Raw genomic sequence first — 23,520 nt, 5'->3', positions numbered from 1 at the left:
AGGGTTACTTGGTTACGGGGATAGGGTGAAGGTGTGGGCTTAGCTAGGGTGCTCTTTCCAAGGGCTGGTGCAGACTCGATGGGCCAAATGGCCTCCCTCTGCACTGTAAATTCTATGATTCTATGATTCATGGACGCTCAGTTTGGGTTCCACCAGGGTCACTCAGATCCTGACCTCATTACAGCCTTGGTTGTAACATGGACAAAAGAGCTGAATGCCAGAGGTGAGGTGAGAGTGACTGCCCTTGACATCAAGGCAGCATTTGAACGAGTATGGCATCAAGGAGTCCGAGCTAAACTGGAGCAAATGGGAATCAGGGGAAAACTCTCCGCTGGTTGGAGTCATACCTGGCACAAAGGAAGATGGTTTGGTGGTTGGAGGTCAATCATCTCAGCTCCAGGACATCACTATAGGAATTCCTCAGGGTCCAAAGAGAAAATGCTGGAAAATCTCAGCAGGTCTGGCAGCATCTGTAGGGAGAGAAAAGAGCTAACGTTTCGAGTCTGATGACTCCTTGTCAAAGCTAGCAGACAGAGAAAGTGGGAAATATTTATACTGTGGAGTGAGAATGAAAGATGAGTCATAACCACAGAAACCCAGGGAAACCGGGTGCTAATAGCCACAGAAACCAAGGGGAAAGAGTGCTAATGGCCCCAGAGAGAACAAAAGATGTGAAAATTCCTCAGGGTAGTGCCCTCAGCCCAACCATCTTCAGCTGCTTCATCAATGGCCACCCTTCCATCAAGAGAGGGGATATTTGCGGATGACTACACAATTTTTAGCACCATTCGTGACTCTTCAGATAATGAAGCAGTCCATGTCCAATTGCAGCAAGACCTGGACAATAACCAGGCTTGAGCTGACAAGTGGCCAGTTACATTCACGCCACACAAGTGCCAGGTAATGACCATCTCCTACAAGAGAGGATCTAACCACCACGCCTTGATGGCATTACCATCGCTGAATCCCCCACAATCAACATCCTGGACATTACCATTAATCAAAAGCTGAACTGGACTAGCCATATTAATACTGTGGCTATTAGGGCAGGTCAAAGGCTAGGACTCCTATGGCGAACAACTCACCTCCTGACCCCCCAAAGCCTGTCCACCATCTATAAGACACAAGTCAGGAGTGTAATGGAATACTCTCCACTTGCCTGGATGAGTGCAGCTCCAATGACACTCAAGAAGCTCGACACCATCCAGGACAAAGCAGCCCGATTGATTGCTCCCCCTGCCACAAACATTCAAACCGTCCATCACTCACGAACAGTGGCAGCCGTGTGTACCATCTACAAGATGCACTGCAGCAACTCACCAAGGTTCCATAGACAGCACCTTTCAAATCCACAACCACTACCATCTAGAAGGACAAGAGCAGATACCTTGGAACCCCACCACCTGGAGATTCCCCTCCAAGTGACATTTGAAATATATCAAATATATGACTTGGAAATATATCGCCGTTCCTTCACTATTGCTTGGGCGACATCCTGGAACTCCCTCCCTAACAGCACAGTGGGTGTACCCACATCTCAAGGACTGCAGCGGTTCAAGAAGGCAACTCACCACTACCTTCTGAAGGGCAACTAGGGATGGGCAATAAATGCTGGCCTAACCAACAAAGCCCACATCCCATAAGTGAATAAAAAAACATCTTCTATGCTTTCCCATTCTCCCTTGAACCATGATTCATTCCTGAACTTGCACAGTGTCAATTGTCTAATTACTGTCACTCCAACACTCATATTTCTCTGTGTAGTTGGCACACTTCACAATTCTTTGACCATTATTCTTGCAGAATGGTTTTGGGAATGAGTCATGCTTAAAGCTAAAGCAAAATAAATTTGCATGGGTTTAAAAAGCCGCAGCTACAGCACAGTGATGGATGGCGATCTTGGTGCAGTCAATTAGCCAGGTATTGAAGAGAACTGCACAATGAGACCACAGACGTGAAGAATTTATCATCTTGCCTCATATGGTGACGAGTGTTCCTGTCCTTTGTGGTGAGGAAACTCTATTCATTCATGAGGTATCTTTGCTTGGTAAAAAGAGCAGCTAGTTTGCAAGCAAGCCTGCAAACCCTGCATGGGATTTAGAATTAACATGTTTGGTAGCCATGGGTCAGTTTTGACTTCTGCGTATCCAACTAACCAAATACGCCATCCACTTGCCCAAAGAGTGCAGTCCAGCATTGTAGCCATTCATATTGGGTCAGAGCATCAAATAGGTGTCCTCATGCAGCTCACTGGATTCAGGAGAACCTCTATCAACCTGCCATCATGGTGTACAGCGGGAGGTGTTAAAATTAAAAAGGGGCATCTCCCAGGCACAAGTGGCCTCTGGTGCCCCAGGAAATTTGAAAGTTATCAATGCTGGAGTTATTGGGCTTTATGATCTGTGGAGCAAAGCCAACTTGGCACACACTCCCACCATTTCCAGCCTATAAAAGGGATTACGATTCCACAACCTTGATTCACGTATTAAAACAGGTCTACCATCAGTGGGCCTGGGAGGCCTCTATCAAAATTGTGCCGGCCACATCAAATTATTGATCCTAGTGTGAGGCCATTACCACCCTGTAATACCAAGGAGGACGAGTTAAAATGTACCTGAGTGTATTTTGAACAAGAGACTGTGAGGTAGGGCCCTGCAATACGGTGGTAGTATCTAAAGTACAGGAGAACAGATTTAGTGGTTAGAAGAGCACAGTCCAGCAAATACTGGAAATCTGAAAGAAACACAAAATGCTGGAAATGCTCAGCAGGTCTGGCAGAATCCAGTGAGAGAAACAGAGTTAGCGGCCGCCATTCTCCCGATCGGTAAGTGCTCCCACCAGTGGGAAAACCAGAGTGATTCCCGCTGGCGCTGGTAGCGACCTTGATGGCACTCAGAAAAAATTCCATGGCACACCGAGGTTCTCGCTGGAACTGAGAAAGTTGAGACTAATCTCGCTGACAGGGCCTGCTCTCAGAAACCAGGGGAGCATTTTGCAAGGGGGTCCTGATCCCAGCATGCTGCTGACCAACCTACCCTCCCCCCACCCCCAGATCACTGGCAAGACCCACCCCCCCATCCACCCTCAACACTGACAAGAGACCTTCCTCCACTTCAGCACCTCCCCATTCTCCCCCACCCCATCTTATTGTCAGAAGACTTTAATTTTTAGAGACTGACTGACTCTTATTCATTAATTAATCTTTATTATTGTCACATTGGCTTACATTTGCACTGCAATGAAGTTACTGTGAAAATCCCCTAGTCGCCACACTCCAGCGCCTGCTCAGGTACACAGATTGAGAATTCAGAATGTCTAATTGACCTAACAAGCACATCTTGTGGGAGGAAATCGGAGCACCCGGAGGAAATCCACATAGACACGGGGAGAACATGCAGGCTCCGCACATACAGTGACCCTAGCGCTGTGAAGCAACAGCGCTAACCACTGTGCTACCGTGTGCCAGGCTGGGACCAGCAGTGCCAGCGTATCATTCTTCACAAATGAGCGCCGTCTCTTTTTGTGGAGACCAGTATTGAACAACGCTCACCCACAGTCTCCAAGGCAAATGGGGTAGATCCCAACGCCTTGGTTACCTCAGGGAACTGCATGTTAGAGTGAGGCTAGCTGTCTCTCTCTAATATGCAGATTTGCCGAACAATATGGGCGGGCTTCACATTGCGACGTCTTGAGAGATTTTCATGCATTTATGTTTTTTTTAAATCTTTTTGTTGCATTTTCATAATTTATAAACAGTTATATAAAATGTTAGCCGCGTTTATTTACTATATTGTACAGAAAGGTTTGTTTTGTCCTTCCCTTAATTTACCCTGTGGTAGTCACCACTGTTTGTATATATCCCGCACCCTCCATGCCTCCGAAATTTGGCACTCCTCCATCGAAAAGCGGCCTAAGCCATCGTAGAAGCTGTGCGGCACTGGAGGCATTACCTGGCCGGCAGAAGATTCACTCTCCTCACTGACCAACGGTCGGTTGCCTTCATGTTCAATAACACACAGCGGGGCAAGATCAAAAATGATAAAATCTTGAGGCGGAGGATCGAGCTCTCCACCTATAATTACGAGATTTTGTATCGCCCCGGTAAGCTCAACGAGCCCCCAATGCCCTATCCCGTGGTACATGTGCCAGCGCACAAGTGGACCGACTCCGGGCCCTACACAATGGTCTCTATCACCCAGGGGTCACCCGGTTCTTTCACTTTATAGAGGCCCGCAACCTACCCTACTCCATTGCGGGAGTCAGGGCTATCACCAAAGACTGCCAGGTCTGCGCGGAGTGCAAACCGCACTTCTACCGGCCAGACCGAGCGCACCTGGTGAAGGCCTCCCGCCCCTTTGAACGCCTCAGCATGGAGTTCAAAGGGCCCCTCCCCTCCTCCGACCGAAACACGTACTTCCTTAATGTGGTCGATGAATACTCCAGATTCCCCTTCGCCATCCCATGCCCGATATGTCGTCTGCCACAGTCATCGAAGCCCTCAATAGCGTCTTCACTCTGTTCGGTTTCCCCGCTTACGTCCACAGCGACCGGGCATCCTCCTTTATGAGTGATGAGCTGTGTCACTTCCTGCTCAGCAAGGGCATTGCCTCGAGCAGGACGACCAGCTACAACCCCCGGGGAAATGGGCAAGTGGAGAGGGAGAACTGGACGGTCTGGAAGGTCGTCCTGCTGGCCCTGCGGTCTAAAAATCTCCCGGTTTCCCGCTGGCAGGAGGTCCTCGCCGACGCCCTTCACTCCATCCGATCGCTACTCTGCACTGCGACTAATGCAGCCCCCCATGAACGTCTCCTTGCCTTCCCCAGGAAGTCCACCTTTGGGGTTTCGCTCCCAACGTGGCTGGCAGCTCCAGGACCCGTTCTCATCCGCAAACACGTGCAGCTCCACAAGGCGGACCCGTTGGTCGAGAGGGTACAGCTATTCCATGCAAACCCGCAGTACGCCTACGTGGCATACCCCGACGGCCGCCAAGACACAGTCACCCTCAGGGACCTGGCACCAGCTGGGTCCCCCCCCCCCCCCAATTGTCCCGGTGCCACCCATCCTCCCCCGAGCTCACCTCACCACAGCTCTCGCTCCAGGACGATCCGTCCTCCCATTGGTTCCACCCGGGGGTGAAGATGAGGACTACACGCTCCCGGAGTCACCGGCGACCAAGCCGGTGCCTGCATCGCCACCGGAACTGCAGCGCTCACAACGGAGGATCAAGGCACCCGACCGGCTAAATTTGTGAATTTTCCCCAAACTGTACACTTTAAAAATGCTTACATACCTGTAAATAGTTTTTCCACCCCCCCGCCGCTGGACTCTTTTTTAACAGGGGGTGAATGTGGTAGTCACCAATGTTTGTATATATTACATATATGAGAAGTAATACGGTAAGGCTCCTGTGCTACAGGTACGGGGGTAGATCCCTGCCTGCTGGCTTAGCCCAGTAGGCGGAGTATAAATGTGTGTGCTCACCGAGCTGCAGCCAGTTTGGCAGCAGCTGCAGGAAGCAACTTCTTAATAAAGCCTCAATTACTCTCTACTCTCGTCTCGTCATAATTGACAGTGCATCATACCCTATTTACATTTTGCCACCCTCTGGCTCGGCATGTGGTCCCTCCCCCCACCCTCCCCCCCAGCCTGCCCCTCCCTGCCCCCCTCCCCCACTTGTGTCCACCCCTTTTCTCTCCCCTTCCTCCTCCCCCTCTCTTTTCTTCCCCCGCCAACTTCGGTTGTGTTTCTCCTGTGATTGAAAAGGGGGGGGGGGGGTTCCCCCCACCCTCCCATGTTGTTCCCTTTTGTGTCTTTCCAGCCTTTTCTCCCCTTCACCCACCTCCGTCCCCCCAGGTTGCGCATTCCTATGGTTCCCCCTCCTGACTTTATTTTCCCTTGTCCTTTCTTCCTATATTTCCCGTTCCCCCATCTTACTCCTCGGTGCTGGCCTCGAACAGGTTTTGGAACAGGCCGACGAACTGCCCCCAAGTATCTAGGAAGCCTTCCTCCGACCCTCGGATGGCGTACTTTACTTAATCTTCTCCAGATGGAGCAATTCCGAGAGGTCAGCGAGCCAGTCTGCAGCTGTGGGTGATGCTGCTGATCACCAGCCGAGCAGGATTCTCCGGCGTGCGATTAGGGAAGCGAAAGCAAGGGCGTTAGCCCCCTTCCCCATGTGTAACTCTGGCTGCTCCGATATGCAGAAGATTGCCACAATTGGGCATGGCTTCACCCTCACCCCCACATCCTTGGACATTGCCTCGGAGAAGGCTGTCCAGAACCCAGCAAACTTGGGACAAGCCCAGAACATATGGGTGTGGTTTGCCGAGCCCCTCTGGCACCATTCACGTTTGGCCTCCTCCTCCGGGAGGAACCTGCTCATTCGCATTCTGGTCAGGTGGGCTCTGTGCACCACCTTTAGCTGGTGAATAGATAGAGGAGACAGTCAGAGGCTTTTTCCCCGGGTGGAACAAACCATTACAAGGGGACATAAATTTAAGGTGAATGGTGGAAGATATATGGGGGATGTCAGAGGTAGGTTCTTTACCCAGAGAGTAGTGGCGGCATGGAATGCACTGCCTGTGGAAGTAGTTGAGTCGGAAACATTAGGGACCGTCTAGCGGCTATTGGATAGGTACATGGATTACGGTAGAATGATATAGTGTAGATTAATTTGTTCTTAAGGGCAGCACGGTAGCATTGTGGATAGCACAACTGCTTCACAGCGCCAGGGTTCCAGGTTCGATTCCGGCTTGGGTCACTGTCTGTGCGGAGTCTGCACATCTTCCCCGTGTGTGCGTGGGTTTCCTCCCACAGTCCAAAGATGTGCAGGTTAGGTGGATTGGCCATGATAAATTGCCCTTAGTGTCCAAAATTGCCCTTCGTGTTGGGTGGAGGTGTTGACCTTGGGTAGGGTGCTCTTTCCAGAATGGCCTCCTTCTGAACTGTAAATTCTATGATAATCCATGATTAATCTAGGACAAAGGTTAGGCACAACATCGTGGGCCGAAGGGCCTGTTCTGTGCTGTATTTTTCTATGTTCTATGAGGCTGAGCCTTGAGCAGGAGAAGGTGGAGTTGACCCTGCTCAGTGTTACATTTTTGATCCAAATTTAAAAATAGAACAAAGGCATCAAAAGGCAAAACTTCAATCGTTAAACATTTTCTGGAACTTTCTTCCGAACATTCTTGCTCGTGTCTGTCCCTTTTGCCTCAGCTTATTCAAGTAAAGCATACCCTTGTTGCCTGTGTGAGTGAATGACGAATTGAACTGTTTTTTGAAGGACAGAGAATGAAAACATCACAGTAATGCGGACTTGGGCCGTGGTGTAAAACCCAGGTGTTAGTGAATCGGAAGCCCAATTTACATTTCTGTCTCAGCATGAGAATCGATTAGCAGTTAACTTAAAAGGGAACTGAGAAGTGTTTTGTCAGCATATAATAATAATAATAGAGTAATAGAAGGGAGTGTGGGGCTGACTACAACCAAAAGGAGATTGTCTTGTGGAAAAGAGGACATAGCTGAAATACTGAATTGTTGCATCTTTCTCCAATTTGGAAGAAAATGCTGTCAATGGAGCAGTAAAGGAAGTGGTAATAGCAATACTGGATAGGATAAAAAAATACATGGAGAAGGGGCGCTTAAAGGAATGGTTGTCATCAAAGTAGAAAATACATATGTTCCAGATGGGATGCACCCCAGGTTATGAAGAAATAAAAGGATGGGAATTACAGAGGCTACAATCTTACAATCCTCCAGTTCCATTATGGGGATGTGCCAGAGGATTGGAGAACTGGAAGTCTGCAAAGTTACACCTGCACTTAAAACAGGGAAATGGATTAACTTGGCATTTTCACGCCCCTTCTCCCAATGTCAGAGGTAGGGGCGAGATTCTCCACTCCCGCGCCGGTTGGGAGAATCGCCTGGGCCGCCAAAATTTCCCGGGGACGCCGGTCCGACGCCCTCCCACGATTCTTCCAAGCGGCGGGAACGGCCCGGTCGAGTTCCGCGGGCTGCAGGCCGGAGAATCGCTGGAGACACCCAAAATGGCGATTCTCCGGCACCCCCGCTATTCTCAGACCCGGATGGACCGAGCGGCCAGGCCAAAACGGCGGGTTCCCCCCGGCGCCATCCACACCTGGTCGCTGCCGTCGGGAACAGCGCGTGAACGGTGGGGGGGGGGGGCACATGGGGGGGGTGAGGGGGGATCCTGCACCAGGGGGTACCTCAAATGTGGGATGGCCCACGATCGGTGCCCACCGATCGTCGGGCCGTCCTCTCTGAAGGAGGACCTCCTTCCTTACGCGGCACCGCAAGATCCGTCCGCCATCTTCTTGCGGGGCGGACATAGAGAGGACGGCAACCACGCATGCGTGGGTTGGCACCGGCCAACCCGTGCATGAGCGTATGACGCCAGTTATGCGGCGCCGGCCGCGTCATCTATGCAGCGCCGCCTTTACGCGGGCGACAAGGCCTGGCGCGTGTAGATGACGCTGCCCCGATCCTAGCCCATTGTAGGGGCCTGAATCGGTCAGGATCGGGGCCGTTTCGCGCCGTCGTGAACCTCGACGCCGTTCACGACGGCGCGGCCACTTCGGCGCGGGAGTGGAGAATCCCGCCCACTGAGTATGGAATGATACTGGGGAAATGTTATCAATTGCACCTGCTTCAAACCGACACTAGGTGGTGTGTGAAATCAATTTATCTCACTGAACTGGCTTTGGCTCAGTGCATCCACAGCTCAGTGCAGCGTCAAAGTGATTGCAAAACCGATTCGTTTGGAAGCTAATCGAGAATGGGCCAAGTCTTCCAAGGAGTGGCAATCACCATCAGAGTATACTCTGATCCCATTTCCCTGCTTGATACCATTTCTCCTGGAGCCGCAAACCATGCCATTCAGAAGTGTACCCTGGAGCCATTTGAAGGGATTTCATTCAGGGGGATTTCACTGGGGGAAGCAAAGTCACGCCTCCTCTTTACGACACAAGTTTCATTATTCCAGTAAGTTTAAAACCCCAAAAGCTACTTTGAGAAGCCATGGGAAGAAGATAAATTTTTATGGTGCGTGTTGGGGTAGAGTAACAGTATGTGGGTGAGGGAGTAAGGTGGCAGGTGGATGAGGGGGTAAGCTGGCAGATGGGTGAGGGGGTACACTGGCAGGTGGATGAGGGGGTAAGGTGGCAGGTGGGTGAGGGGGTAAGGTGGGTGAGGGGGTAAGGTGGCAGGTGGGTGAGGGGGTAAGGTGGCAGATGGGTGGGGGTACACTGGCAGGTGGATGAGGGGGTAAGGTGGCAGGTGGGTTAGGGGGTAAGGTGGGTGAGGGGGTAAGGTGGCAGGTGGGTGAGAGGATAAGGTGGCAGGTGGATGAGAGGGTAAGGTGGCAGGTGGGTGAGGGGGTAAGGTGGGTGAGGGGGTAAGGTGGCAGGTGGGTGAGGGGATAAGGTGGCAGGTGGATGAGAGGGTAAGGTGGCAGGTGGGTGAGGGGGTAAGGTGGCAGGTGGGTGAGGGCGTAAGGTGGCAGGTGGATGAGGGGGTAAGGTGGCAGGTGGGTGAGGGGGTAAGGTGGCAGGTGGGTGAGGGGGTAAGGTGGCAGGTGGGTGAGAGGGTAAGGTGGCAGGTGGCCTGTTGTGATATAGCTTTAAGAGAGAATATGCTAATGAGTAAGTGGACAAGTGGCAAACCATGTTATGTTCTTTGATTATGCTGATGTTGAATCTTGATGTGGTAGTGTTTCCAAAGAACATTAGACTTTGTTTTACAACAAAACTATTTATTACTAAAACTATAAAGGGTTACTTTAATGTCTAAGACTAATACAGTTGAGAATAATGGTCGAACACTAACTTACACTAAGATACTACAGAGCTGGGCAGCACGGTGGCACAGTGGGTTAGCACTGCGGCCTCACGGCGCCAAGGTTCCAGGTTCAATCCCGGCTCTGGGTCACTGTCCGTGTGGAGTTTGCACATTCTCCCTGTGTTTGCATGTGTTTCGCCCCCCACAACCCAAAGATGTGCAAGCTAGGTGGATTGGCCACGCTAAATTGCCCTTTAATTGGAAAAATGAATTGGGTACTCAAAATTGTTTTTAAAAGATACTACAGAGCTAATCTAATATGCAACTGCTATCAACTCTGTTGCTAAACCAGTGTGTCTTAACTCGTATACAGTGGACAAATGACTGCAAGTCTGTTTCTTTAAACAATCAATATTTATTCACGTGCACTCAATGTTAAGGTTGTACAATCACACACACACACAACATAAATTATATTACAGATCAAGTTCATACAAGACCTTGACTTAACTTCAGAGTGACTGACAAGTACCGGACAGATATTGGCCTTTATCTGTGATCCTGAATCCTGCAATCCTCGATGTCCGGTCCTTGGTCTGATCTGTTCATGGCTTTGGTGTTCCTTCTGTTGGTTGGGCGATGGTCTTCACCGCGTTGGCCGGTGAAGGTCGCCGTTGTTTCGTTGCTGCTGCAGAGAGAGATCATAGACTTGCGCAGCATCTTTTAGCCCTGTGGATTTTGCGGCCTTTTGGGCAGTCCCAGGTGGACCACCAATCAATCGGTCAGGGTTCAATCACCCTAAAGTCCAATCAAGGTCCGCCACCTTGATGGTGGAGCGTGCCCTTACCAGCCATGTCCACAGGTGTCCAGGGCATGTAGGCCCTTCCAAACAAGGAAAGTAGGCGCCATTGTGTCTGTTAGCTCAGTGAAATTAACATGCAAGTCCTATTGTCCTGGGATGACCTGGAGATGGCCTTTTTCTTGTGTATTGCAAGAGTCTAGGCTGCAGCTTTAGAGTTTATTTGAGCTGCAACCTACTTGTACTCGACCTTGGCCACTTTTCCCAGCATCCCTTGCCAGACACCATTATGGATGGCTATAACTCCTTACTAACACCTTGTCCTGGAACACACGTGTCCAGGTCATGTACCTGCATACTCGCACCACCTGCTGGTCGGATGCTAGAACTATAGCAGTAAAACATATAACTTCTAATACACAGATAATGATGATCTACCAAGATTATATACAGATGGTAGTCTGTCGATCATCACATCCTCTTTTCTTTCTAAATGATTTTGAATCATAATCATTTACATTCAAACTATACACATATACATTAATTTTAGTCATGTAAAGCTGCATGCAAGCAAACGTGACTGTTCATCAGTTCAATCAATCAGGCTGGTGATGCTCATAACTTCAATCTATCAGGTTGTCTTCGAACCCTGGTGGACCGTTCAAGTCTCGAGGTGAGGACGAGGTAGTCTGGTTATTTTCCAGTAAGCTAACTTGCTCATTGGATGCTTCAATGTTCGGTGTTTCTACAGCCATGTGCATAGTCTCAGGCGTACAAGGAGGAGCAGCCCCATCATCCAGTCTTGATTGAAGAGTAAATGGGTGATTCGCCTTCAACTTTAGCAACACTCTGCGATTGTGGTTCAATATTGAGCCTTGATCCATGAGAACGACAAAGGAGTTGGGACCTGCCTGTCTTATGACTTTGACAGTCATGGACTATCCTTGTGGTGTCTCAACCCTGACGGTATCATCTGGTCCCAAACCGTCCAATATTCCGCTGGAGCGGCTGTGGTAGTGTGTTTGTTTCTCCTTTTGCACAGCGATTTTTTGCATTATGGGCTTATTACGGATTTTTCCAGGAATGCTGAGAAGTGTTGTCCGCAGTTTCCTACCCATTAGCAGTTGAGCTGGAGCTAACCCCTTGTTCAGTGGTAGGGTACTGTATGCCAACAGGGCTAGATACGTGTCACTGTATGAAGCAATGGCCTTCTTGAGCACAGTCTCAGCGATGTGAACCCCTTTTTCCGCTTGCCCATTGGATTGAGGGTAGTGCAGACTGGAGGTGATGTGCTTGAAATCTTATCTCCTAGCGAAATCGTGCCGCACCCAACTGTCAAAGCAGGGACCGTTGTCGCACATAACAATTTGCCATGATGTGCAAAAACCTCGGATCATGCTGGCATTGCTGGAATTCAGTAGTTTCATTACCTCTGGGTGTAGTAATCAATTAGCAGCATGTATTCAGTGCCATCCAAGTAAAAAGATCAACCCCGATCTTCATCCACGGTTTATTGACTAGCTCACTTTCAGTCATGGGTTGCTTGCGTTGATGATTCTGATATCATTGGCATGTTTCACAGTGTTCCACTGTTCATTGAATGCCCTGATTGATCCCCGGCCAATAAACCGATTCTCTGGCCTGTGTCTTGCACTTCTCAATCCCCAAGTGCCCTTCGTGAATCTCCCCGAAGATCATGTGCCGTAATGATTGTGGAATAACTATTCTGTTTTTTCTGAGCCATTGATGTAGCTCAGTTTGTGCCTGACGTTCCAGTACTTGGAGCATGAATCTGTAGGCCATCCCTGTCCCATATGCTGGGCGACCCTCTGCAAGTTTTCATGTTTCTCTGTTTCAGCCTTGATCAATTCTGATTTGTTCTCTGATACAGGCAGGATTTCTATCACCAGATCGACCTGTCCCTGTAATATTTCCGATATGTCTGTCCGCTCCCTATTGTCGGTTGCTCTGGAAAGGGCATCTGCAATCACTATGTGTTTGCCCGGCAAATACACTAACTCAAAGTCATACCTCTTTAGCTTCATGGATTCGAGGTGACATCTCACTTAGGTTCTTTCGAATAATGGACACTAGTGGTCTATGATCGGTCTCTACAGTGAACATTGACAGGCTGTAAACGTAATCGTGGAATTTTTCAATTCCCACCACTGGTCCGAGACATTCTTTCTCGATTTGGGCATACAGTTTCTCGGTTTCTGTCATTGCCCTGATCCGTATGCTACCGGTTGCCATGTCTTGTCAGCGTTTTCTTGAAGCAAAACTGCTCCTAGTCAATGCTGGCTGGCATCAGTCAATATCTTTGTGTTCTTTGCTGGGTCAAAGTACGCTAAACCTGGTGTGGTGGTCAAAGCATTTTTCAGGTTAGACCATTCTGTCTCATGACTGTCAGTCCATTCAAACGGAACAGCCTTCCTTGTTAAATTCCTGAGGTACACTGTTTTTGAGGCTAAGTTGGGGATGAATTTTCCCACAATATTCACCATTCCAAGCAAATGTAGTACCGCTTTCTTTTATGCGGATGAGGCATGCTGACAATGGCTTTTAGTTTCTCAGAATCCGGCTATGCTCTTTGTGCTGATAATTTGTCTCCTAAACAGGTGATCGCTTTGATCCTAAACTGACACTTGTCTTTGTTGAACTTGAGCCCTTACTTCTCAATCCTGTGCATGACTTGTCGTAGTCTTTTATTGTGCTCTGCCATATTTGATGCCCAGATCACTATATCATAACATAAACGCAAACTCCAGGAAGGTTTTCCATGATCTGTTCTATCGCTCTGTGGAAAATCTCCGATGCAGAGATGATGTCAAAGGGCATTCTTAAAAAACAGTACCGCCCGAACGGTGTATTAAAGGTGCACAAAAGTGTGCTGACCTTGTCCAATCTCAGCTGCCAGAATCACCTGGAAGCATCAATTTTGCCAATAACTGTGGCATTTTTCATCTCACATGTAATCTCCTCTCATTTGGGGATTTGGTAGTGTTCCCGTTTTATGTTTTCATTCAGATCCTTGGGATCTATGCAAATGCACAACTCGCTTCATCAGGCACACCATCGAGCTAACCCAGTTGATTGACTCTTCCACTTTCTCCACACCGCCTAACCTCTGCATCTTATCAAGGTCGGGCTTAAGGAGTTCTCGAAGTGGCGCAGGCGGGTGAATTACTGGACAAACATTATCCTTGAGCTGGATTTTGTATTGGAATGGCAACATTCTTTGGAATACTTGGGAAAATCTCTATTATTTGCTCAATGGCACACTGTGGTTTTTGCACCATGCTGTACACATGCCTCACCAGTTGTAACTGCTCACAGGCGGCTTGTGCCCAATAACGATGTCCATGATGATTGAACTATTATGAACTTGATTAAATATTTCTTCCTCTTAACTTCCACCTGTCGGTTACAAGCACCTAGAGTGGCAATATTTTTCTCATTATAGTCGCTCAGGACCCAAACTGTGTTTCAGATATTCGGTTTTATTTTCAACTTCATCAAGCCGGCTTTGTTAATTACGTTTGCGCGGAGACTTCCGGGTGCGGCGATGACCAGCTGAGTCGCACGTTTGGGCAGCTCCCGGTGAAACGGACTTTTGGGCTCTTGATAGGAGCCCCAACGGCAATTTTGACGGCTAAAAACACTGTGCGGTAAACCAGAAGGGAATCCCCCCTGGATACGGATGAAAAAAGGAGGAGAAAGTGGCCGGATTGCAGTGGATCCTTTAGAACAGCGGCAAGGAAGGCAAGGAAAAACCAAGATGGCGTCGGAAGGTGGCAGTTTAACATGGGGCCCTGAACAACAAGAGTTCTTGAAATGCTGTGTGGAAGAGCTCAAAAAGGAAATGAAGAAAGAGCTGTTGGCCCCGATACTACACGCGATCGACGGGCTAAAGGAGGAACAAAAGACCCAGGAGCGGGAGCTTCGGGTCGTGAAGGCAAAGGCAGCCGAGAATGAGGACGACATACAGGGCCTGGTGGTGAAGACGGATATGCATGAGGCACATCAGAAACGATGTGTGGAAAGGTTGGAGGCACTGGAGAACAACGCAAGGAGGAACAACCTGAGGATTCTTGGTCTTCCTGAAGGTGCGGAGGGAGCGGACGTCGGGGCATATGTGAGCACGATGCTGCACTCGTTAATGGGAGCGGAGGCCCCGGCGGGTCCGTTGGAGGTGGAGGGAGCATACCGAGTGATGGCGCGAGGACCGAGAGCAGGAGAAATTCCCAGAGCCATAGTGGTGAGATTCCTCCGTTTTAAGGATAGAGAAATGGTCCTTAGATGGGCAAAGAAAACTCGGAGCAGTAAATGGGAGAACGCGGTGATCCGCGTTTATCAAGACTGGAGTGCGGAGGTGGCGAGAAGGAGGGCGAGCTTTAATCGGGCCAAGGCGGTGCTTCATAAAAAGAAGATAAAATTTGGAATGCTGCAACCGGCAAGACTGTGGGTCACATATCGAGGGAGGCACCACTACTTTGAGACGGCGGATGAAGCGTGGACTTTTATTGTGGAAGAAAAACTGGAATGAGCGGGTTATTAAAAAGAACGTTTGAACAAAGTGGTGGGGCGAATGTGGGGGGCGAAGATGGGGGTTAAAAAGGGGGGAAATAGGAGTTTTATGTACTAATCCTGCGATGTGGTAACTTTTCTCTCTTCCACAGGTGGTGATGGGGGGAGGAGAGGAGGTGGAGGAGATGGGGGCGTTGGCCATTGGGGGCGGGGCCAAGGGAGAAGCGCGGGCTTGGTTCCCGCGCTATGATAATCATGGCGGGAATAGAGAAGCAGGAAGGAGGGGGCGTCGCACGGTGCGAGCCGAGGTCACGGGGGGAAGCCGAGGTCGGCCAGAGTTTGCTGACTTCTGGGAGCAACATGGGGGGAGTAATTACGCTAGCGGGGGATCTAGCGGGGGGGGGGGTGGGAGGGGGGAATTACTGGGTTGCTGCTGCTGGGGAGAGGGGGGAGCTGGTATGGGAGGGGATGGGCGGGGGGGCACCGCCTGGGGGAGATACAGCTGCGTGGGAACCGGGTGAGGAGCTGGAAAAAGGGGATGGCTAATCGACAAGGGGGGGGTAGGAAGCCCCCCAACCCGGCTGATCACGTGGAACGTGAGAGGGCTGAACGGGCCGATAAAGAGGGCACGGGTACTCGCACACCTTAAGAAACTTAAGGCAGATGTGGTTATGTTACAGGAAACGCACCTGAAACTGATAGACCAGGTTAGGCTACGCAAAGGATGGGTGGGGCAGGTGTTCCATTCGGGGCTAGATGCGAAAAACAGGGGGGTGGCTATATTGGTGGGGAGCGGGTAATGTTCAAGGCAAAGACTATAGTGGCGGATAACGGGGGCAGATACGTGATGGTGAGTGGCAAACTACAGGGGGAGACGGTGGTTTTGGTAAACGTATATGCCCCGAACTGGGATGATGCCAATTTTATGAGGCGGATGCTAGGTCGCATTCCGGACCTAGAGATGGGAAAGCTGATAATGGGGGGAGATTTTAATACGGTGTTGGAACCAGGGCTGGATAGGAGGCCGGCAGCAGCCAAGGTACTTAAAGATTTTATGGAGCAGATGGGAGGTGTAGACCCGTGGAGATTTAGCAGACCTAGGAGTAAGGAGTTCTCGTTTTTCTCCTATGTCCATAAAGTCTACTCGCGAATAGACTTTTTTGTGCTGGGAAGGGCGTTGATCCCGAAGGTGAGGGGAACGGAGTATACGGCTATAGCCATTTCGGATCACGCTCCACACTGGGTAGACTTGGAGATAGGGGAGGAAACAGGAGGGCGCCCACCCTGGAGAATGGACATGGGACTAATGGCAGATGAGGGGGTGTGTCTAAGGGTGAGGGGGTGCATTGAAAAGTACTTGGAACTCAATGATAATGGGGAGGTCCAGGTGGGAGTGGTCTGGGAGGCGCTGAAGGCGGTGGTTAGAGGGGAGCTGATATCAATAAGGGCACATAAAGGGAAGCAGGAGAGTAAGGAACGGGAGCGGTTGCTGCAAGAACTTTTGAGGGTGGACAGACAATATGCGGAAGCACCGGAGGAGGGACTGTACAGGGAAAGGCAAAGGCTACATGTAGAATTTGACTTGCTGACTACGGGCACTGCAGAGGCACATTGGAGGAAGGCACAGGGTGTACAGTACGAATATGGGGAGAAGGTTGCTGGCACACCAATTGAGGAAAAGGGGAGCAGCGAGGGAAATAGGGGGAGTGAGGGATGAGGAAGGAGAGATGGAGCGGGGAGCGGAGAGAGTGAATGGAGTGTTCAAGACATTTATAAAAAATTATATGAAGCTCAACCCCCGGATGGGAGGGAGAGAATGATGGGCTTTTTGGATCGGCTGGAATTTCCCAAGGCGGAAGAGCAGGAAAGGGTGGGACTGGGAGCACAGATCGAGGTCGAAGAAGTGGTGAAAGGAATTAGGAGCATGCAGGCGGGAAAGGCCCCGGGACCGGATGGATTCCCAGTCGAATTCTATAGAAAATATGTGGACTTGCTCGCCCCGGTATTGACGAGGACCTTTAATGAGGCAAAGGAAAGGGGACAACTGCCCCCGACTATGTCTGAAGCAACGATATCGCTTCTCTTAAAGAAGGAAAAGGACCCGCTACAATGCAGGTCCTATAGACCTATTTCCCTCCTAAATGTAGATGCCAAGATCCTGGCTAAGGTAATGGCAATGAGAATAGAGGAATGTGTCCCGGGGGTGGTCCACGAGGACCAAACTGGGTTTGTGAAGGGGAGACAGCTGAACACGAATATATGGAGGCTGTTAGGGGTAATGATGATGCCCCCACCAGAGGGGGAAACGGAGATAGTAGTGGCGATGGATGCCGAGAAAGCATTTGATAGAGTGGAGTGGGATTATTTGTGGGAGGTGTTGAGGAGATTTGGTTTTGGAGAGGGGTATGTTAGATGGGTGCAGCTGTTGTATAGGGCCCCGATGGCGAGCGTGGCCATGAATGGACGGGGATCTGCATATTTTCGGCTCCATAGAGGTACAAGGCAGGGATGCCCTCTGTCCCCATTATTGTTTGCACTGGCGATTGAGCCCCTGGCGATAGCGTTGAGGGGTTCCAAGAAGTGGAGGGGAGTACTTAGAGGAGTAGAAGAACACCGGGTATCTTTGTATGCGGACGATTTGATACTATATGTGGCAGACCCAGCGGAGGGGTTGCCAGAAATAATGCGGATACTTGGGGAGTTTGGGGAGTTTTCAGGGTATAAATTGAACATGGGGAAAAGTGAGTAGTTTGTGGTGCATCCAGGGGAGCAGAGTAGAGAAATAGAGGACCTACCGTTGAGGAAGGTAACAAGGGACTTTCGTTACCTGGGGATCCAGATAGCCAAGAATTGGGGCACATTGCATAGGTTAAATTTAACGCGGTTGGTGGAACAAATGGAGGAGGATTTCAAGAGATGGGATATGGTATCCCTGTCACTGGCAGGGAGGGTGCAGGTGGTTAAGATGGTGGTCCTCCCGAGATTCCTCTTTGTGTTTCAGTGCCTCCCGGTGGTGATCACGAAGCATTTTTTTAAAAGGATTGAAAAGAGCATCATGGGTTTTGTGTGGGCCGGGAAGACCCCGAGAGTGAGGAAGGGATTCTTACAGCGTAGCAGGGATAGGGGGGGGCTGGCACTACTGAGCCTAAGTGAGTATTATTGGGCCGCTAATATTTCAATGGTGAGTAAGTGGATGGGAGAGGAGGAGAGAGCGGCGTGGAAGAGATTAGAGAGGGCGTCCTGTAGGGGGACTAGCCTACAGGCTATGGTGACAGCCCCATTGCCGTTCTCACCGAGGAACTACACCACAAGCCCGGTGGTGGTGGCTACACTGAAGATTTGGGGACAGTGGAGACGGCATAGGGGAAAGACTGGAGCCTTGGGGGGGTCCCCGATAAGAAACAACCATAGGTTTGCCCCGGGGGGAATGGATGGGGGATATGGAATGTGGCAAAGAGCAGGAATAACGCAACTGAAAGATCTGTTTGTGGATGGGAAGTTCGCGAGTCTGGGAGCGCTGACCGAGAAATATGGGTTGCCCCAAGGGAATGCATTCAGGTATATGCAACTGAGGGCTTTTGCGAGGCAACAGGTGAGGGAATTCCTGCAGCTCCCGACACAAGAGGTGCAGGTCAGAGTGATCTCAAAAACATGGGTGGGGGATGGTAAGGTGTCAGATATATATAGGGAAATGAGGGACGAAGGGGAGACTATGGTAGATGAACTAAAAGGGAAATGGGAAGAAGAGCTGGGGGAGGAGATCGAGGAGGGGCTGTGGGCAGATGCCCTAAGCAGGGTAAACTCGTCGTCCTCGTGTGCCAGGCTAAGCCTGATTCAGTTTAAGGTATTACACAGGGCGCATATGACTGGAGCACGGCTCAGTAAATTTTTTGGGGTGGAGGATAGGTGTGCGAGGTGCTCGAGAAGCCCAGCGAATCATACCCATATGTTTTGGTCATGCCCTGCACTACAGGGGTTTTGGATGGGGGTGACAAAGGTGCTTTCAAAAGTAGTGGGGGTCCGGGTCGAACCAAGCTGGGGGTTGGCTATATTTGGGGTTGCACAAGAGCCGGGAGTGCAGGAGGCGAGAGAGGCCAATGTTTTGGCCTTTGTGTCCCTAGTAGCCCGGCGCAGGATATTGCTAATGTGGAAAGAAGCCAAGCCCCCGGGGGTGGAGACCTGGATAAATGACATGGCAGGGTTTATAAAGCTAGAGCGGATTAAGTTCGTTCTAAGGGGGTCAGCTCAAGGGTTCACCAGGCGGTGGCAACCGTTCGTCGAATACCTCGCAGAAAGATAGATGGAATGGAAAAAAGAAGGCAGCAGCAGCAGCCCAGGATCGGGGGGGGGGGGGGGGGGGGGAAGGAACCAGAAGGACTCTCAGGGTTGTTAATATATACTGTATAATATGTATAGGTTGTTGCTACAGATAATTATATATTGGACTGTTAAATTATATTTTTGGAGAGTGTTACTTGTGATAAGGCAGTTGCCAATTAGGGTTAGTTTTCATTTTTGTTATTTATTATTTATTCATTTTCTGTTTATAAAATAGGTCATTGTTATTTGTGTTGTTATAATATTGTGTAAAGGATGCACAATGTACTGTGTTGGTTGACCAAAAATGTTCAATAAAATATATATTTTTTTTAAATTACGTTTGCGCAAGACCTGGGGCGAAATTCTCCCCCAACGGCGCAATGTCCGCCGACTGGTGCCAAAAACGGCGCCAATCAGACGGGCATCGCGCCGGCCCAAAGGTGCGGAATGCTCCGCATCTTTGGCGGCCTAGTCCCGACATTGAGGGGCTAGGCCGACGCCGGAGGGATTTCCGCCCCGCCAGCTGGCGGAAATGGCGTTTGTTGCCCCGTTAGCTGGCGCGGAAATGCGGCGCATGCGCGGGAGCGTCAGCGGCCGCTGTCAGTTTCCCGGCGCATGAGCGGGAGCGTCAGCGGCCGCTGTCAGTTTCCCGCGCATGCGCAGTGGGGAGAGTCTCTTCCGCCTCCGCCATGGTGGAGGCCGTGGCGGAGGCGGAAGGGAAAGAGTGCCCCCACGGCACAGGCTCGCCCCCGGATCGCTGGGCCCCGATCGCGGGCCAGGCCACCGTGGGGGCACCCCCCGGGGTCAGATCGCCCCGCGCCCCCCCCCCAGGACCCCGGAGCCCGCCCACGCCGCCTGGTCCCGCCGGTAAATACCAGGTTTGATTTATGCCGGCGGGACAGGCAATTTCTGGGCGGGACTTCGTTCCATCCGGGCCGGAGAATCCAGCGGGGTTCCCGCCAACCAGCGCGGCCCGATTCCCGCCCCCGCCCAATTTCCGGTACCGGAGACTTCGGCGGGGGCGGGATTCACGGTGGCCAACGGCCATTCTCCGACCCGGCGGGGGGTCGGAGAATGTCGCCCCTGGTGTCTAACTTTACTTTTACAAAGGTCTTGTTTATTTTAAGCGATGTAGTCCACTCATCTACTGTTTTCACCATCTGAATTTTTTGTGCTCTTTGTTGTCCAGCATTTAACTGTCATCATGTCGTCAACAGTTGTCATGTCGTCATGTCGTCCAACATGTAGCACTCAAATGTTTTTTTTTGAGGATAGCAATAGTTATCGAGCTGCTCAATTATCTTCAAGAAGTTCTTCTTGTCTTCCTCCGAAGCGACTTGAAAGGTATTGTACAAATCAATTGCTTGGGGACCGGCTACTGTCATTCGGAGTGCTGTTTTTCTCTCGTGTGAAGCTTTTTGGAGGCCATGAGCCTGCATGTAAAAAGTGAACTGTTGCTTGAAAGCATGGCAGTTCGCATCTACATTACCAGTCATGAGCAGTTAGTTGGGAGTCTTCAATGCTTCCACCTCGATTCGACGATCCTGGTAGTATTTCATTTTACAGCCGATTTTCTCCGAGTCTCCGATTGTTCTCTTGTGTCTTCTTGACGTACTCGAACTGTTCTCTTTCGACATCCACTCCTAGATACCATGCAATAACAAACAAAGAACAAAGAAATGTACAGCACAGGAACAGGCCCTTCGGCCCTCCAAGCCCGTGCCGACCATACTGCCCGACTAAACTACAATCTTCTACACTTCCTGGGTCCGTATCCTTCTATTCCCATCCTATTCATATATTTGTCAAGATGCCCCTTAAATGTCCCTATCGTCCCTGCCTCCACCACCTCCTCCGGCAGCGAGTTCCAGGCACCCACTACCCTCTGCGTAAAAAACTTGCCTCGTACATCTACTCTAAACCTTGCCCCTCTCACCTTAAACCTATGCCCCCTAGTAATTGACCCCTCTACCCTGGGGAAAAGCCTCTGACTATCCACTCTGTCTATGCCCCTCATAATTTTGTATACCTCTATCAGGTCGCCCCTCAACCTCCTTCGTTCCAGTGAGAACAAACCGAGTTTATTCAATCGCTCCTCATAGCTTATGCCCTCCATACCAGGCAACATTCTGGTAAATCTCTTCTGCACCCTCTCTAAAGCCTCCACATCCTTCTGGTAGTGTGGCGACCAGAATTGAACACTATACTCCAAGTGAGCTCCAATGTTCTTTGATTATGCTGATGTTGAATCTTGATGTGGTAGTTTTACAACAAAACTATTACTAACACTACTCTAAAGGATTACTATAATGTCGAAGATTACGAGAGTTGGAAATAATAGTCTAACACTAACTTACACTAAGATACTACAGTTACACTAATATGCAACTGCTATCAACTTCTCATGAACGCCTTGTCCTGGAACACATGGGGCTGGATTCTTTGATTCTGGGGCTATGTCCCCACGCCTGCGTAGGAACGGTGGCATTTTACACCAGACAAAATGGGGCAAAACGGCCACCGGTTCCTCGTTTTGCTGGGAGCTAGCATGCCGGCACTGTAGAGCACCCAGCTCTAGCTGACCCCGGAGAATTGCCGGGTCCGTGGCCACGCATGCGCATGACGGCGGCCTGCAGCCGCCACGCTGTGCTATGTGGCGGAGGTCGCTTGCGGACCCGGCCCGCGAAATAGTGCCCCCCCTTTGGCTGGCTTGCGTGCCCCGGACCACCCCCACAGTGCCCTGAGCCCCGAATAATGTCCCCTCCTGCCTGCGGAATGGCCCTCCCCCAATTGTGGCGGCGCTGGACTGAGTCCACAGCCGCCATGCCAAGTTCCCGACAGGAAGGGACCACATGCGACCCATGCCGTCGGGAACTCGGCCGGTCGGGGACAGAACATTGGGGGGCGGGCCTCAGGAAATGCCTTGAAGCCGTCGATACGTGGTGTGGCATACTCCTAGAGTACACCGCTTTGGAGGGGGCGGAGCATCGGTAAAAGGGCTGATTTGATCAGAACTCGGATTCACCAGCCAATCGTCGAACGCGATTTTGCCGTCAGCGACCAGAGAATGCAGCCCCCGGTGTGTCCAAGTCACGTGCCTGCACACTCACACCACCTGCTGGTCAGATGCTAGAACTACCACAGTAAAACATATATCGTATAATACATATACAGATAATGATAGAACATAGAACATAGAACAATACAGCGCAGTACAGGCCCTTCGGCCCACAATGTTGCACCGAAACAAAAGCCATCTAACCTACACTATGCCATTATCATCCATATGTTTATCCAATAAACTTTTAAATGCCCTCAATGTTGGCGAGTTCACTACTGTAGCAGGTAGGGCATTCCATGGCCTCACTACTCTTTGCGTAAAGAACCTACCTCTGACCTCTGTCCTATATCTATTACCCCTCAGTTTAAAGCTATGTCCCCTCGTGCCAGCCATTTCCATCCGCGGGAGAAGGCTCTCACTGTCCACCCTATCTAACCCCCTGATCATTTTGTATGCCTCTATTAAGTCTCCTCTTAACCTTCTTCTCTCCAACGAAAACAACCTCAAGTCCATCAGCCTTTCCTCATAAGATTTTCCCTCCATACCAGGCAACATCCTGGTAAATCTCCTCTGCACCCGCTCCAAAGCCTCCACGTCCTTCCTATAATGCGGTGACCAGAACTGTACGCAATACTCCAAATGCGGCCGAACCAGAGTTCTGTACAGCTGCAACATGACCTCCCGACTCCGGAACTCAATCCCTCTACCAATAAAGGCCAACACTCCATAGGCCTTCTTCACAACCCTATCAACCTGGGTGGCAACTTTCAGGGATCTATGTACATGGACACCTAGATCCCTCTGCTCATCCACACTTTCAAGAACTTTACCATTAGCCAAATATTCCGCATTCCTGTTATTCCTTCCAAAGTGAATCACCTCACACTTCTCTACATTAAACTCCATTTGCCACCTCTCAGCCCAGCTCTGCAGCTTATCTATATCCCTCTGTAACCTGCTACATCCTTCCACACTATCGACAACACCACCGACTTTAGTATCGTCTGCAAATTTACTC

The 23,520-nt window shown here is 50.4% G+C and overlaps 1 protein-coding gene across 7 annotated transcripts in view; it reads left to right on the top strand.

Annotated features, from left to right (window-relative positions):
• prkn (parkin RBR E3 ubiquitin protein ligase) overlaps positions 1 to 23,520 on the top strand; it is a 1,727,639-nt gene that overhangs the window by 1,653,816 nt on the left and 50,303 nt on the right. Inside the window, exon 11 of one of the 7 annotated variants that reach the window (XM_072503765.1) lies at positions 20,659 to 20,785. The exons of the other annotated variants lie outside the window; for them this stretch is intronic. Coding sequence (XP_072359866.1) covers positions 20,659 to 20,785 — 127 coding nt within the window. The remainder of the gene's footprint in view (positions 1 to 20,658; positions 20,786 to 23,520) is intronic. 7 annotated transcript variants of the gene reach the window in all.

Source organism: Scyliorhinus torazame, chromosome 1, assembly GCF_047496885.1.
Source record: "Scyliorhinus torazame isolate Kashiwa2021f chromosome 1, sScyTor2.1, whole genome shotgun sequence".
NCBI classification, from domain to species: domain Eukaryota; kingdom Metazoa; phylum Chordata; class Chondrichthyes; order Carcharhiniformes; family Scyliorhinidae; genus Scyliorhinus; species Scyliorhinus torazame.
The sequence above is the reverse complement of the archived record's forward strand: the minus strand, read 5'-3'. Positions and strand labels throughout refer to the sequence as shown.